The sequence below is a fragment of the Bombus vosnesenskii genome, unplaced genomic scaffold, assembly GCF_011952255.1.
Source record: "Bombus vosnesenskii isolate JDL3184/JDL3185 unplaced genomic scaffold, Bvos_JDL3184-5_v1.1 scf7180000013315, whole genome shotgun sequence".
In the NCBI taxonomy this organism is placed as follows: Eukaryota; Metazoa; Arthropoda; class Insecta; order Hymenoptera; family Apidae; genus Bombus; species Bombus vosnesenskii.
In genome coordinates, this window is record NW_022882961.1 from 1,421,775 (window position 1) to 1,435,116 (window position 13,342).

The 13,342-nt window shown below is 42.4% G+C and overlaps 1 protein-coding gene across 5 annotated transcripts in view; it reads left to right on the forward strand.

Moving 5' to 3' along the window:
• The window catches only part of LOC117235299 (probable JmjC domain-containing histone demethylation protein 2C), a 232,455-nt gene that overhangs the window by 199,635 nt on the left and 19,478 nt on the right, over positions 1 to 13,342 (forward strand). For all 5 annotated transcript variants that reach the window (XM_033497179.1, XM_033497183.1, XM_033497182.1 and 2 more), the window contains exon 9: positions 4,705 to 4,852. In XM_033497179.1, the coding sequence (XP_033353070.1) occupies positions 4,705 to 4,852 (148 nt within the window). The remainder of the gene's footprint in view (positions 1 to 4,704; positions 4,853 to 13,342) is intronic.

The window sequence follows — 13,342 nt, forward strand, 5'->3', positions numbered from 1 at the left end:
AAAATCCGATGGTCCGTAGCAGCGAATTTGTTCGAAAGTGTATAGGTGTGTTTCGACATCAAGCGCCTAAGACAAACTAATCTTTGGTACCGTATACCCGGGTCACGATTTGTAAACAAGAACGTCGACCGATCAATGGCCTGTCCAGGAAATTCGTGTCTTAGTCTGTTTTCCGAGCCGCATTCGAATGATCGTCTCGTCCGCTCTGTCGCGTATCGTGTTTAGTAAATATCGCACGAAAATAAATCGCCTGTTCGACCAAGGAAAGAGAAAGTGCGAAGGTCAACACACAACTATATACACAGGCAAGAATATCGAAGAAACGTGAATTCGTGGGCGACGGATTTTACAATTCCTCGGGAATTATCGCCGAATTAACAACGTTAATCGTAGTGACAGGTAACGTCTCGTATTCCATCGTTATCTTGATAATTCGTTACGCGTTTGCCACGTGGATTAACAATGGATTTCACGTTGTGCAAGTAAACTCTGTAGTCGTTGTATGGTTGTAAACTGTGTAGTTTAAGTTGCAAATCTGTTCCATCGAATTACGAGTTGGCGTTTTCAGAAAAACGCTCGTGAACGTGAGAAGGAAACGTTTGCGGGGAAATCGCAAACCTTGCAATCGTTTTCGATCGTCGAACGTACCGAAATGGTTTTAAGTGTTCCGTAATAATCGTTCGCGGCATGGGTCGCGTTACGTTGCAGCAATTACAAACTAAAGCGATCGTGAAGTGAACTACAATCTTCGTGTAACTTGCTTTATGGGTGTTTTAAAGCCAGTATTATATCGTACCATAACTTTCGCCAGCTTGATCCTCATTCTTTTACCACTTTTTTTACTATATCCTCTATATATCTGCTACGTTAATTTTCTACCTTACCGACAAATCGTAGACGATTATTTTCCCTTGGCACGTACGTTTTTACGAAAAGAAAATCCATCGGCGATGGTCGCGCGAGCAAAAGGAGCGAAGCGGTTCACGCGAGGAGAGGGCTCGACGAGCAAAACAAAAGAGGCCGCGAGGCAAGGATGCGTAAGACCTTTTTTGGTGATATTTGCCGTGTATTGCTCGGCAAAGCCGGTCTTCTGGTCAGGCCGGTCTCCGGCGACCGGATTTTTCAAAGGTTGCTCGCAGCTCGAACCTGTCCTGTTCCCATACCGGACTAGTTTATCGACCGGCGCTGCTCTTCGCCTCTTTGCCTCTCCGATACTCTGCTCGATTTCTGAGCAACATCGAAAAAAGGATAAAAGAAAAAGGAAAAAAGAAAGAGCCGAAGGAGAAGGAATTCCTGTCCTGTCGACCTTCCACCATCTCCGCACCTCCGCCGATTAACCTTTTTTTCGTTTTCTTTTTTCGTATCAACGATTTCACCCAGCTGGTAGACGTAGTTGGGATTTTCTTTGAGAATTACGATTTTTTATTCTTCGGATGTTTCGTGAATTTCCGGCAGATATGAATACAGACTGCGAACACTCGTGCGGTTATGGAGAATATCAAGGTGTAAGAATTTGCAGAATCTGGAAATCAGAGCAGCAGAAGCGATCCTAGTAATTGGACAAAAGTGGATAATAAAGGAAGTTTGGTTTCTGAACTCGTATGAAAATTTGCAGAAAGTTTTGTCGCGATCTTTCAACGACCGGTTGTAAAGGAAATACGTTCTCGACGATGTTATTAAACATCAGGAAGCAATGTTTAAATCAACATGACGCAGTTCCGCTGTTAAAAGTGTTCCCTTTATTTTATGGCCAGCGGTTCGTGTTTCAAACTACCGTCCACAATGCCGCACGAAAGTTTGCTCATAAAATGAAAAGTTTGCCAAACAAGCGAATCTACGGTTCGATTCTAAAAAGCTGGACCTAATCCGCGTCACCTACGCAACATCGACCACCACTTCGAGGAAACTTCTTGCTCTTCATTTATGTATAACTGTTCGCTCGAGAACCTGTTCCTTCGTTCGGCCTATTTTCTTCCTTTTATTGCCACCAATCTACGAGATAGTACGTTCTGTCCAAGATGATATTTTAATTTCCATAGAAAATGCGAAAAGGAAATACAGACTGTAGTGTTCTAATCTTTGCTCGTGAGGGAAAAACAACGAGTGGAAACGTTAGCTCGAGGTAATCCGATCTGAAATATCGCAACCTTCTGGTTGAATGTTTTTCGCACGTTTTACTTTACATATTTAACGATGTTTATTTCTGAGGAAAAAAAAAATAAATGGCTCGAGATAAAGACGTAACCAGTATCGAGGTATCTGTGATAAATATGAAACGACGTTATATTATAAATAACACGGACGTCGAGTCGGTGATAATCGGCGATTAAGACGAAGAGCACCGGTCGATTTATGCAGCACCAGGTCGATTTATGCGGCACCGGTTGAATAAGTTAGCCGCTTTTTGCAAATCAATCGGACGCAGAAACTGGTTCCGGTGCGTCTAAGCGTAATAATAAACCGCGCTCGTTCTCAGAACCAGTACGGGTCAGTTGAGTTTCGTTTGCGTCGTGTATCTCGTGGAAAACGCGTGTCCACCCGTTTCTCTTTTCCTCGCAGATAGGCTCGATGCATTTATTTCCCGCGTATTCCGCGTACGTTGTTTGCGCATTAATAATACCAGTGCGTAGTGTGTACTCTCAGCACACTATTGTCGTGCCACGACTCGACCGCCTTTGCACGGTTTCCTGTTCAGCTGGGCCTTTCCACGAGTAGATACTTGTACTCTACACTGACTACGCTTTTTCTGATTTTACGTTTGATTTTCCGAGTGCTTATTCACTCATTCATTTTACAATGCTTATTCCGACTACATGAGAAACGCTCGATTAACATTCTCGTTGTACCGATAACTGTCCTAAACGAATCGTTCGAAGAATAATGACATACATTTGGTAATATGACAGAAAGGTTTCAAAGTAAATACTAGAAATTGCAAATTGTAAAATCGTAAAATAATAGCTGTCGGTGATTCGAACTATTGTAGGTGTTAACAATCGGCAAATACGAATGAAAAGAAGTGCAGGTCATAAAGAAAATTAAACCATGAAAAGGTTCATTCATATTAGAAGAGAAGGAACGCTCGTTTCTCATCGTATAATACGAAACTCCAACGCCCTGGTTGATTTATGAATGCTCGAAAGATGGAATAGCCTGCGCTCGGTACAAGTCGGTGCAAAGGGCGCGGAGAGTGGGTTTCGTCGGAGTATAGTCGCGAAGCAAACAGAAGCTCGATAAAAGATAACAACCTCCTCCGTTCGAAACAACGATAACGATAGATCCCACGACTACGAAGAGGAAAGAGGTCTCACGGAGGAAGAGGGGAGGCCTCTATATATCCGTCACGAGGAAATAGTATATTTTGCTGTGTAGACTGTAGTGCGTGAAAAATAGCAAGGTAGAACAAGCGAATAGGCATTTATCGCGCGGATCCAACGCGCGCATTATTGGAAGGTCCGCCGACCGAGGACCGAGATAAACACGCGCGTTGCGCACGTAACTATATAAATAACTTGCGCAAGCATTAATGAATGCTTATCTGACTAAGCCTGTTAAAAAGTCACGATACACACGCCAGCCACCGTCGGCATTATTATCGCGACTATTTTAATATTGAAACGAACCGATTGCATGCACGAACACGCGTAAACGAGCGCGTTTTTAAAAATCCTCTGCGTGTACACATACCTAGCTTTTTACTTATCGATATGCGGTGTTGGCGAAGTGAAGTAAAGTCAGGGAAAAATCAGTTTCATCGTTGACCGAACAACTAACCTTTGGGTATTGCGGGTCACATGTATGATTCATAGGCTCGCGTCTTACACAGATGTTTACCGCTGCATTTTACAAACACGTGCCAGTCCATGTTCCAACCTAACGTTTGCCTTATTTACGAGTGCCTCGTGACACGGAAGTTTCGAGAAGACAATGAGAAACTTTGGTAGAATAGTAGCGGCGCTTGCCATTATTTCATTCAAAGTTACTTTCTAAGAAAAAATGCAAGCAACCGTAGAACGTAGCGATTATATCGTCTGTAACCATTAGACTACGAGCGTTTATGTAAATTTCGATTTCTATACAAAACAGAGTCTGTCTAATATTATTAGTATCTTACCTTCGATGTTGCTGTGTATAAATTCTGTATGTTTTTCGATAGGTGTACAAGTTGCCACTAAGTATAGAAATATCCGCAGTCTAACAATAATGCTCGCAACCGTAATCGGGTTTACATAGCTAAATTAAATCCACGAGCGGCGTATGGATGTAAATCAACGGAAAATCGTTTGCCTGTACTTGCATAAATTAAACATAGTGCTCTTAATACCACGATCATCTACCGACTTCCTGTCCTTCTCGCGACGAGCTCTCTTCTATCGTAAATCGCTATTGACGAAGCCAAGGATCCGTCAGCCAATTAGCATTTATCGCGATTCAACAATTTGTACCTCGTCGTGACACACCGCAGAGGAATTCAAACGCTTCAGGCCCTCCCGTGTTTGTTATTCTCGTTTGCGGTAAATTCGAATGCCAACTTCTGCGAAACTTATTTTCAGTGTCGGTGGAAATTCTGAAAAAAATGTCGATCGATCGAAGCGATGGAATAAAAATAATCGAGGAAAGAAGTTGGCCGAGCCTGGAAAGCGCGTTCGAGACATGTTCTGGGTCGAATGATGTGTAACCTTGAAACTTTTGTGTGCGTTCCAGGGAACGGCGAGAAGCGGAAGCCCGGCTGGAGAAGCGTGAACGCGAGAGAGAGGCCAAGATGGAAAGAGAGAGACTGGAGAAGCAAAGGGCCACCGAGCAGGCAGTTCACAAGCACTTCGAAGAGTCCCTCAGGCTGGCACAACAAAAGGTTAGTCAGCCTTTACTGCTTGTTTTTCTCCGTTGCGCGTGTTTTTAACGACCTCCGGGCTTCTCCAACGTTGGAACAGCGTGTCTAACAGATGCTCGACAAAAAATCTTCGATATTATGCGCGTCTTTAAGCAACCGATCTGCTCCACCAGCTTCGCCCTGCTATTTCTTCTGCTTCTATCTTTTTCTCTCTTCTTGGCTTGAATTTCGTTTCCAAGCATACCGAATTCGAGACTCTTTTTTTTTATAATATAGTCTTTGTCGAGTGGAATCGAAAAATATCAAACTATGTCGTTCTACTCGCTTATTTCTCGCAATTGTACCTCTAAAAGTATCTCTTGAAATTCTCGAATTGTAAAGCGCGCGTTAGAAACAGTAAGAGCAATACAATTTCTTTATATCGAATACTAAAAGCAAACGAATTAAACGTTAAAACAGTACTTTTATTTTAATGGTCGTCGCGTTTCTTTTCCGTAACCTTGGTATCTTACAGAAAAAGGAAAAGAAAAAAGAAGAAAAGAAATAAGAGACTCGATGTACCCCAAGACCTTCGTTTCTTTTCCTTGATCTTTTCATAGCGAATAGAATCGAGCAAAGCTCGAACGATACATAGACTAGGAATCCCGGAAGTTTAAGTTAAGTTTCTCGCGACCCCGAAAGTCAAACAATCTCGGTGCTAACGAGGACATCGCGATGCGTCACTTGTCGCGCCTTCTTGTTGCCGCGCGGGCGACTCGCAACCGGAAAGGTAGAAATATTTTTATCGCGCGTTTAGCTAAAGAACCGACGTTAAATATTTAACGGTCGAGCTCGATTATGCAAGCAACGTCCAAGGGCGACGTCTCGGAAATTCTGAGAACTCCTAGCAGCCACTTGTTTGCACCGGCATTCCACGGAAGTCGCTGCGAATTTCCAAGTAAGATGTTCGAATGGAATGGAAGCGATTCGTGTTCGTCAATTTGCTGTTAACGCTGAGACTGTCGGTGCTAAGGGAAAGAAATCACGGAATTGTTCTCCGTAGGATAACGCGCGAGGGAAGTTTGGAATTTCAAGTCGACGGCAAAACAGCTCCGAGCTTAATCCAGCCTGATTTATCGTAATTTCTCGATCCCTGCCCGAGGAACTGTTTTCAGGGAACTAGAGTTGCGTGTCGAGCGTGAGCGTTTCGATTAATCCTTTTAGCGATGAACAACTCGTGGGAACAAAGAATAAGATTCGTTTAGTGAGATGGAAAATTTGTATCGCGTCGTTGAACCTTCCAACGCTTAAAAAAACAGACATGTTTCTGTTGATTTACAAACGAGATTTACAATAATAATCCTGGATAATATGATTCAAAATTTGGACGCAGGACATAACCCAACAAACACGAAGATGGTACCCCGCTGGGGGTAGCCAGCCACGTGATAATCAAACAGCCAAAAAATTCTACCAAATGTCTAAATCGGACAAATTGTGAGTGTAAACAATTAAATAAAAAAAAAAATTTGGACATTTTTGTGCGTGTGATATACTTGGGAAGGTAGTTAAATATATAATATATATTCATAATAAGCAAGTATACATTCAAAATTGTATAAGGACATTTCTGTGAAATGCCATTGTCTTGGCAACGCAGATAAGGATAAGAAAATATGAAGATTTGCTATCTTGGAAAGATAAGAATAACGAATAAGTGTGTATGTCTATAGTTTGGTTAAAAAGTAGTGGCGATAGGAATGAAAGAGCGAGTTCGTGACGCGATGGGATTGAAAAGTTAACGAATCGACCTGATTATTGAATTTGCAAGCGAAATAGCAACGCTGTTCGGAGAGCAGCGAGTTCTGGGCCGAATCAAATGCGAATAGCCACGGAAGTTCGTTCCGAAACTGTTCGTGCAAACAATTTAGCGCATTTACCACCGCACTGAATCGACCCGCTGTCTCGCCGAAAGCGGGTATTTCGCTCGCAAACCGCAGCCTCGGCTCGGCAACTGTTGGAAATTCCGTTTGCGGAATTTTCAACCAACTTTGTATTCGATGCACCGTGGTAACGAGAAATTTTCGAAAACCGAGAAGCCTGCTCTGTTACACCGTCCCGTAAAATTCGTTCAAGTTTTCCACACTTTCAAATTACACAGCATCTGCTGTTCCCAATTCGCAAGGAGCAAAGAAACGTTCGTAAATTCTTACGATTAAGTCGTAAGTTAGGTAATCAAATTTCACTGAAAATCGTTACCTAAATATGAAAATTTCCACTACGTAATATGTATTTAGGTTTAATTCGTTATCCGATCGGTTGAAAGTTTAACTGTTTTCGCACAAATTACACTTTCGTATCGTTCGTGTTAAAATTTCGAGAAAAGAAAAAGAAAAAGGGAAAGAGAAAGAAAAAAGGACGAAGTTATGGTAAGGTTCAAAGCACCTCGTATAATAGGGCTAAACGGGACTCGGATAACCGCTATAATCTTAAGCGATTCAAATTTAATCTATCTGTATGGTCCTACAGAACACGCACACATATAGACGCACACACAGGAACACATTCAGAAACAAAACGAAGAGAAAGAAGAAGCTGGAGGGCAAAACGAGCGTGGTGATTGAACGAGGGTGGACTCGTGTCGGGAAAAGAGGGATAATCTAAAAGCAGCCAGGAGATGACGTTCTCCCGGGGATTCAGGATCTCATGCGTTTCCCTGGGAGAGAAGGGTGTGTTCCCAGAACAGATACGAGCTGGGCAACGGAATGCCGAGAGGGGGCAGAGGCAATCAATGCATTCCAGCACCTGCCTTTTGTGCGTGTTACAGCCCTGACAGTCACCCAAAACCTGCCCAGCGCTCTGTATACTTTCCTGCTTGGCTGCTTTGCAGCGTTTCTCATTTCCTCTTTCTCTTGGTTTCTTAACCAGTAACATTCTTTCGTAATACATGTATGTATGCATTATGCATAATATTACCCATATACCTATATTTACGACATCTATCAACGTACTCGATTATCCGCCTCTCTGTTTCGATGTTCCGTAATTCCGTATAAGTCGTCGGCTCGCAGCAGACCTACTATTGATTTCGTTGGAATGTGTGCGCTCGATGACGTGAAACTTTTCCAACAGCTGTTGAATCTTGTACGCCTCGTTCCGCGTTGAATTTCACTAAGGAAATCTTACGCAACGAAGATAATGACGAGCTTCGAACTCCTGCAAGCTATATTAAACAAATCGAAACTTTATCTTTTTCAAGGAATATTCTTTATCGAACATTATACAAGTTTTATTTCCAATCGGTTCGGATTAGTATCGTAATTACATCGCAGATATAGGTAATTCCAGGTAATTCTAGGTAATTTGAGAATGCAGAAATTTACACAATAAAGGATATGGTAACCCAGGGGACTGTACACACTTTAATATTTAGTAAACAAAACAAACGTCTACTTAGGTTCCTGTTCCTTTGTTCGTTGAATTACGTTCCTAGGATTCCTCAATCTGGTTAATAGTGAGAGGAAACCTTCGTAACAGGTAACGAACCTACGAAACGGTTTTACGACCCCGTCTGAATTCTTGAATAAAAGGAAAGTTAGAAAGGAAGTTGAGATCCTCTGCGACGCATTGCGGACTCGTATGGGTGCATAAACCAATGAGGATCATTTCAGGTTGGGGCCCAGCGGGGTCTACCTGCCCTCCCATCTTACGAAAATGTCCTGCCAGTCCTTTGCTGGCTTTCGTCCCGCTCGGACGGTTCTTCGTCGAATCTATGAGTCACGATCTCGTGTTACGCGTAAATACCATTCGATTCAACTTCCTCCATAAATTGCTTTTTTTTCTCTTAGTCGCGTCGTGTATAGATAAATCACGATAACGGCGCTATCGGCCAAGTGTTTTCCATTTCGCCTCTCAGATATAGCGTGCGCGAACGAGTGTGTGTCTCGAAGCTGGGGACGGTTTCGTCGATCGATTCGTCAGAGTCAGAGTCGCCAAGAGAAACTCGAGCGATTCAACGGCTCGACACGAGTCTCTTGATCAATTTTTCTGCCGTATTTATCGGCTTATTCGTCTAAAGGTAAACGCTTTAGCCGTATTTTCGCGTGTGATATACATTGCTGGCAGAGGATACGATACCGTTGTTTGTGAATCAGTGCTCGACGTGATTGCCATTTTAAACACGCGCCAAGGCTACGTGGATCTACGAATTAGGATTTAAAAGGGGTCCCCTGCGCTTTCAGGCGATCGTTTCGAAGGTCAGTACAGATTGCCACGCTTACTTTCCTTTTGGCCCATGCAGATTGCGATCTTGCTTTCGTTTCCGGACGAAAAAGCTTAAATTTCATTTTACGATCGACACGTTGCACTAAAATGGAAACGGTTAGTCACGCTTATCGATAACGTTTCTTTCTTCGTTACTCGACTCAGATTAAAAATACTTGGTTACCTTTCGCCGAAATTTAAGAAACTTTCTAACGATAGAAAGATGCAACTGGATCGAAAGTGACCCAATAGAAAGGGTTGAAAGGGAGCTGGTTGGACGAACGAGGTCTGCGACCTTGGGAAATTTACGAGGAATAGAGAGAACGACCGTTGTCGTTCTGTTTGCACCGCGATAACGTATATCTGGTACGGTTGATAACAATGCCAGAAACGGTGTGTGTGTACGCAGCGATAAATTCTTTTCTTTGGTTGCGTTGAAACCGTTGTTGCTAGTCTTTTCTTTTTTTTTCTAAGCGAAACGTACGCCGTTCGTTCCGCGAGAACGGACACGAGCTTGGAAAGAAATACGTTTTCTGGGCCGCTTTGAAGGCTGTCACTATGGAAAACTCGGCCTCTGATTTATGCACGTCGGCTGGATTTTACGCTCGTCGACGATTCCTACAGATTTCGAAAAGCTTCCCTTTGCTCCTCTCTCTTTGTACGCAGCAGCTTTTATTTGCAGCTTCATACGAGTCCCCACTCTTTCCGTTCTTTTCTATGATCTCACGTGGCGACTGCCTGCATCGGTTCGGGCATTAGGTCGCTCAATAAGTTCATCGTTCTATTATGCAGGTCGCTATTCGAATGCAAACTTGGCAATTTTCATATCGAACAGAATATAAAAAATAACGAGTTATTTATTCATCCTTATCGGTGAGATTTTTTCACATTTTTTATCGTTCTACGTTAAGATCAAGCCAATGTCTTATCTCAGTTAACTCTTTCAACTTGACACGGTCGACGAAATGTACAATTCCCAGAATTATTTCAAAAAATATTCAACTAGAAAGTAAAACAAACACTTCTTTCATCCAACGCGGGTTCTGCGAAATTTTCTAAATTTAGTAGAAACGTTCTACGGAATTTTAAACACACTTGCCCCAGAACGTAGAAGAGAAGCGGTTCAACCACTCTCGAAGATAGGAAGATAGGGCACTCGAGATATTTTATTATTTTTTTTTCTCTTCTTTTTTTTTTTTGCGAACGTTATCTTCGTTCGTCTATCGAAAGTGCTTCCAGATTTCTAAATGTATAACGATCTGGTGTAACAAACAGCATAAGGCGATTCATCTCGATCGCGATACTTTTCACGGTGTTTATTGTAGCAACACGACTAGCGCGCATGCACGCGGTGTTGGTTTATTTATGTGACGAGAGAGACGCCAGGGTGTGCGCTTAGCGTTTCCAAGTGGTATTTGCAATGCAAAACTCGATCGGCACGAAGGTCGTTAATTATGCACTGCACGGTACGCAACAATAGAACTCGATGGTGTTTCGTGCTACGACAATACTATCTTTCTCTCTTACGGTGTATCGTTCCCTCATCGACACGTTTAAAGCCGAATTAAAGTGGATAGTAGGATAAAAATGTTGCTTTCTTCTTTCTTCGATGATTTCAAATCTCGTATTTCGATCGTTTCCACAGTATTTCTGTTACGTACGATCATTGACGTTACAATAAAATTTTACGTGTCTGACAAATTGTATTTCTCAAGCATTTTTGATAGAATTTGTTCGCTACTGAAATAAATGCTAGTTGGATAGAGACACGCACAGTGTTGCAACGAACAGCGTGTTAATTTGAAATTCTCGTTCGAAGAGCCATAACTCCAAGTTGACGTATTCAGCTGTTAATCTCGCCCGTTATGGTATCGAGTTACGGTTGCGCGAGGGACGAAACTTCTAATTGGAACACATTATTTCTAAACGCACGATAAACCCGAACGCACTTCCTTGTGAATCACGCGGATTAATTAGTGGGGATTACGGTGGCGGTAATTGGTCGAGGTTACGCATACTCGTCACGCTACAAGATGCACGGGATCAGAAAAATCATGGAGAAGCGTGTAAAATAGATACGCGTATATCGAAACGAAGAAAGAAAAAATTCCTACGAATCGTACGAATATCTGTTAGTTTATAAATACGACCTAGATAGCCACTTACAGAAATCGTCTATTTTTGTTCAAATAAAACGCTACAGAATTTCAGCGCGCAGTTTGTAATTTCTATACCGAAACCAAGAACTTTGCAATAATATTACGAACGAAGAATTTTATTAATATCCACGTTGTCTATACTTCGTTTAAATAATAATACTACTTTTTAGAAGATATAGAATTTCTTGTATGGACACGGCCGTATACGTTTTCCCGTGGAGAGACACACGTGGTGCAGTTTTTCTTTCTTCAAAACGCCCGATGTTTCCCTTACGACTTTCTTCCTCGAATGAATGGCATTCGAGTGATTCATAGGCCTGCGTTCAATGGCGTAAACGTCGAACCCGTGGTTTGGCGACTGGCCGGCCATTTAATCCGTTGATATATCGTACGTTGGTCAGGCATGAAAGTAAAAAGCAGCAACGGTTATCTAGATCAGGAGAAACTCGAACATCCATTTATTCACGTGCTGTGTATTGTGCAACGCGATATTGCAGCGAAGGAAGTCGGCGAGGAAGTCGCAGAAATTAAAATGTACGAGGCTAGCCGTGTGTTGTCGTGGCCGACTCTCCGGCTTATTTCTTCGTTCGAAAGCAATGCCTCGCACGCTCTCAATTTTTAAACAATCGAGGAGTTTCGTTTACGATGTTAATAGATAATAATAGGCTGGCGACGAGAGCAGTGGAACACACTTTGGCATCGTTAGTTTTTGTTAAATATATTTCAAGCAAAAATAAAACTCGACTCACTTTTGGCAACTGGTTTATTGTGATGAGATATATAGCTTGGACAATTCATCAATTTTCATTCAACAACAACTAAGAAACAATTTCATTTCGTCTGACAATTTAAGCTTACTTTTAATTTATGTACTTCGAGTCTATCTTTACATCGCACGCTGTTTGCTATTTCCACGCTTTTTGCAGTTCCCGGAATATTTCACACTGCGATACGATTGTATTAATTTAGATACAGGTAGCGAAATGTTCCACGCGATTTGTCAGAACAAAGCGTAGATCCTGTCTTACGACGACGGTTAATCGTACTGTAAGAGCTTTTGTTGCTAATCGGTGAAACACGTCATTGTGTGAAAAGGTCGGAAGATTTAACAGGATTTATTTTCACTGCAAATCCCTCAATTTCTACGATACTTAGGTTGCTAGGCTTTTAGAACGTCGATCCATAGACGGTACGAGCGTAATTCCGTTTTCGATTCTCATCGGCTAATAGCCGTAACTACGTCGATCGATCACGCAGACAGAAAGGCGAATCGAAAAAGAGAGGAAAGAAAAGAGGCGGACACTGGTGGCATGGTAAGCTCGTTAAACGAAAGAACGCGCGCTGCAACCAGCGAATCGAAGAAATTAACGCGCTCGTGCAAGAGGAGGATGACGAGCTCGACGCGCGACACTCGAGGGCCTATTTCCCTGCTGAAAAGCGCCGTTTCGAGTTCCATCTGACTTCCTCCTCGTGTCTCTTCGACTTTGATAGCACGGAACCGCCTCTGTTCGTTCGTTGTAAATTTGCTCGGTACCTACGCCTTCTAATCCAGTGCAAAGTTAATTACCACGTGCCCTGAACTCACGGGACTACCACGGTATTCCTCTGTAGGCAAGCTATTCTCATAAATCCTCTCTGTCTCAGCGTACACGCTCGCATCTCCTCGTGAACATACTGAATCGATGCAGCGGTCTCTGATCCTGATACCACCGTCCCTGTCGTGCCACAGCTAACCCATGTTTATGTTAATTCAAATTTTCATCGAATGGTTCGTCAAACGAGATGAAACGTCTCTGGTGTTTAGATAGCGTAATAATGGCTTAATTCTGATGATAATTTACGGTACTATATTTACGTATTAGGTTACCCGGAAAGTTTCAATCGTTTTACGAGGAAATAATAGACGCTCAACGATCTTTGTTTTATGTTTGTCGAGTTACGTACGATCCATTTTGTTCGGTTGAGACAAACACCGCGACATTTCACAGACTTACTTTCGCGTTTATACGAAGGTGCAGTGTCGCGAAAAACACGTTTGCGAAAGAAAGATACTCTTCGAACAGCCTAATAGGTTTTACTATATTAACCGCGGTTGTTTTTCTTTTTTTAA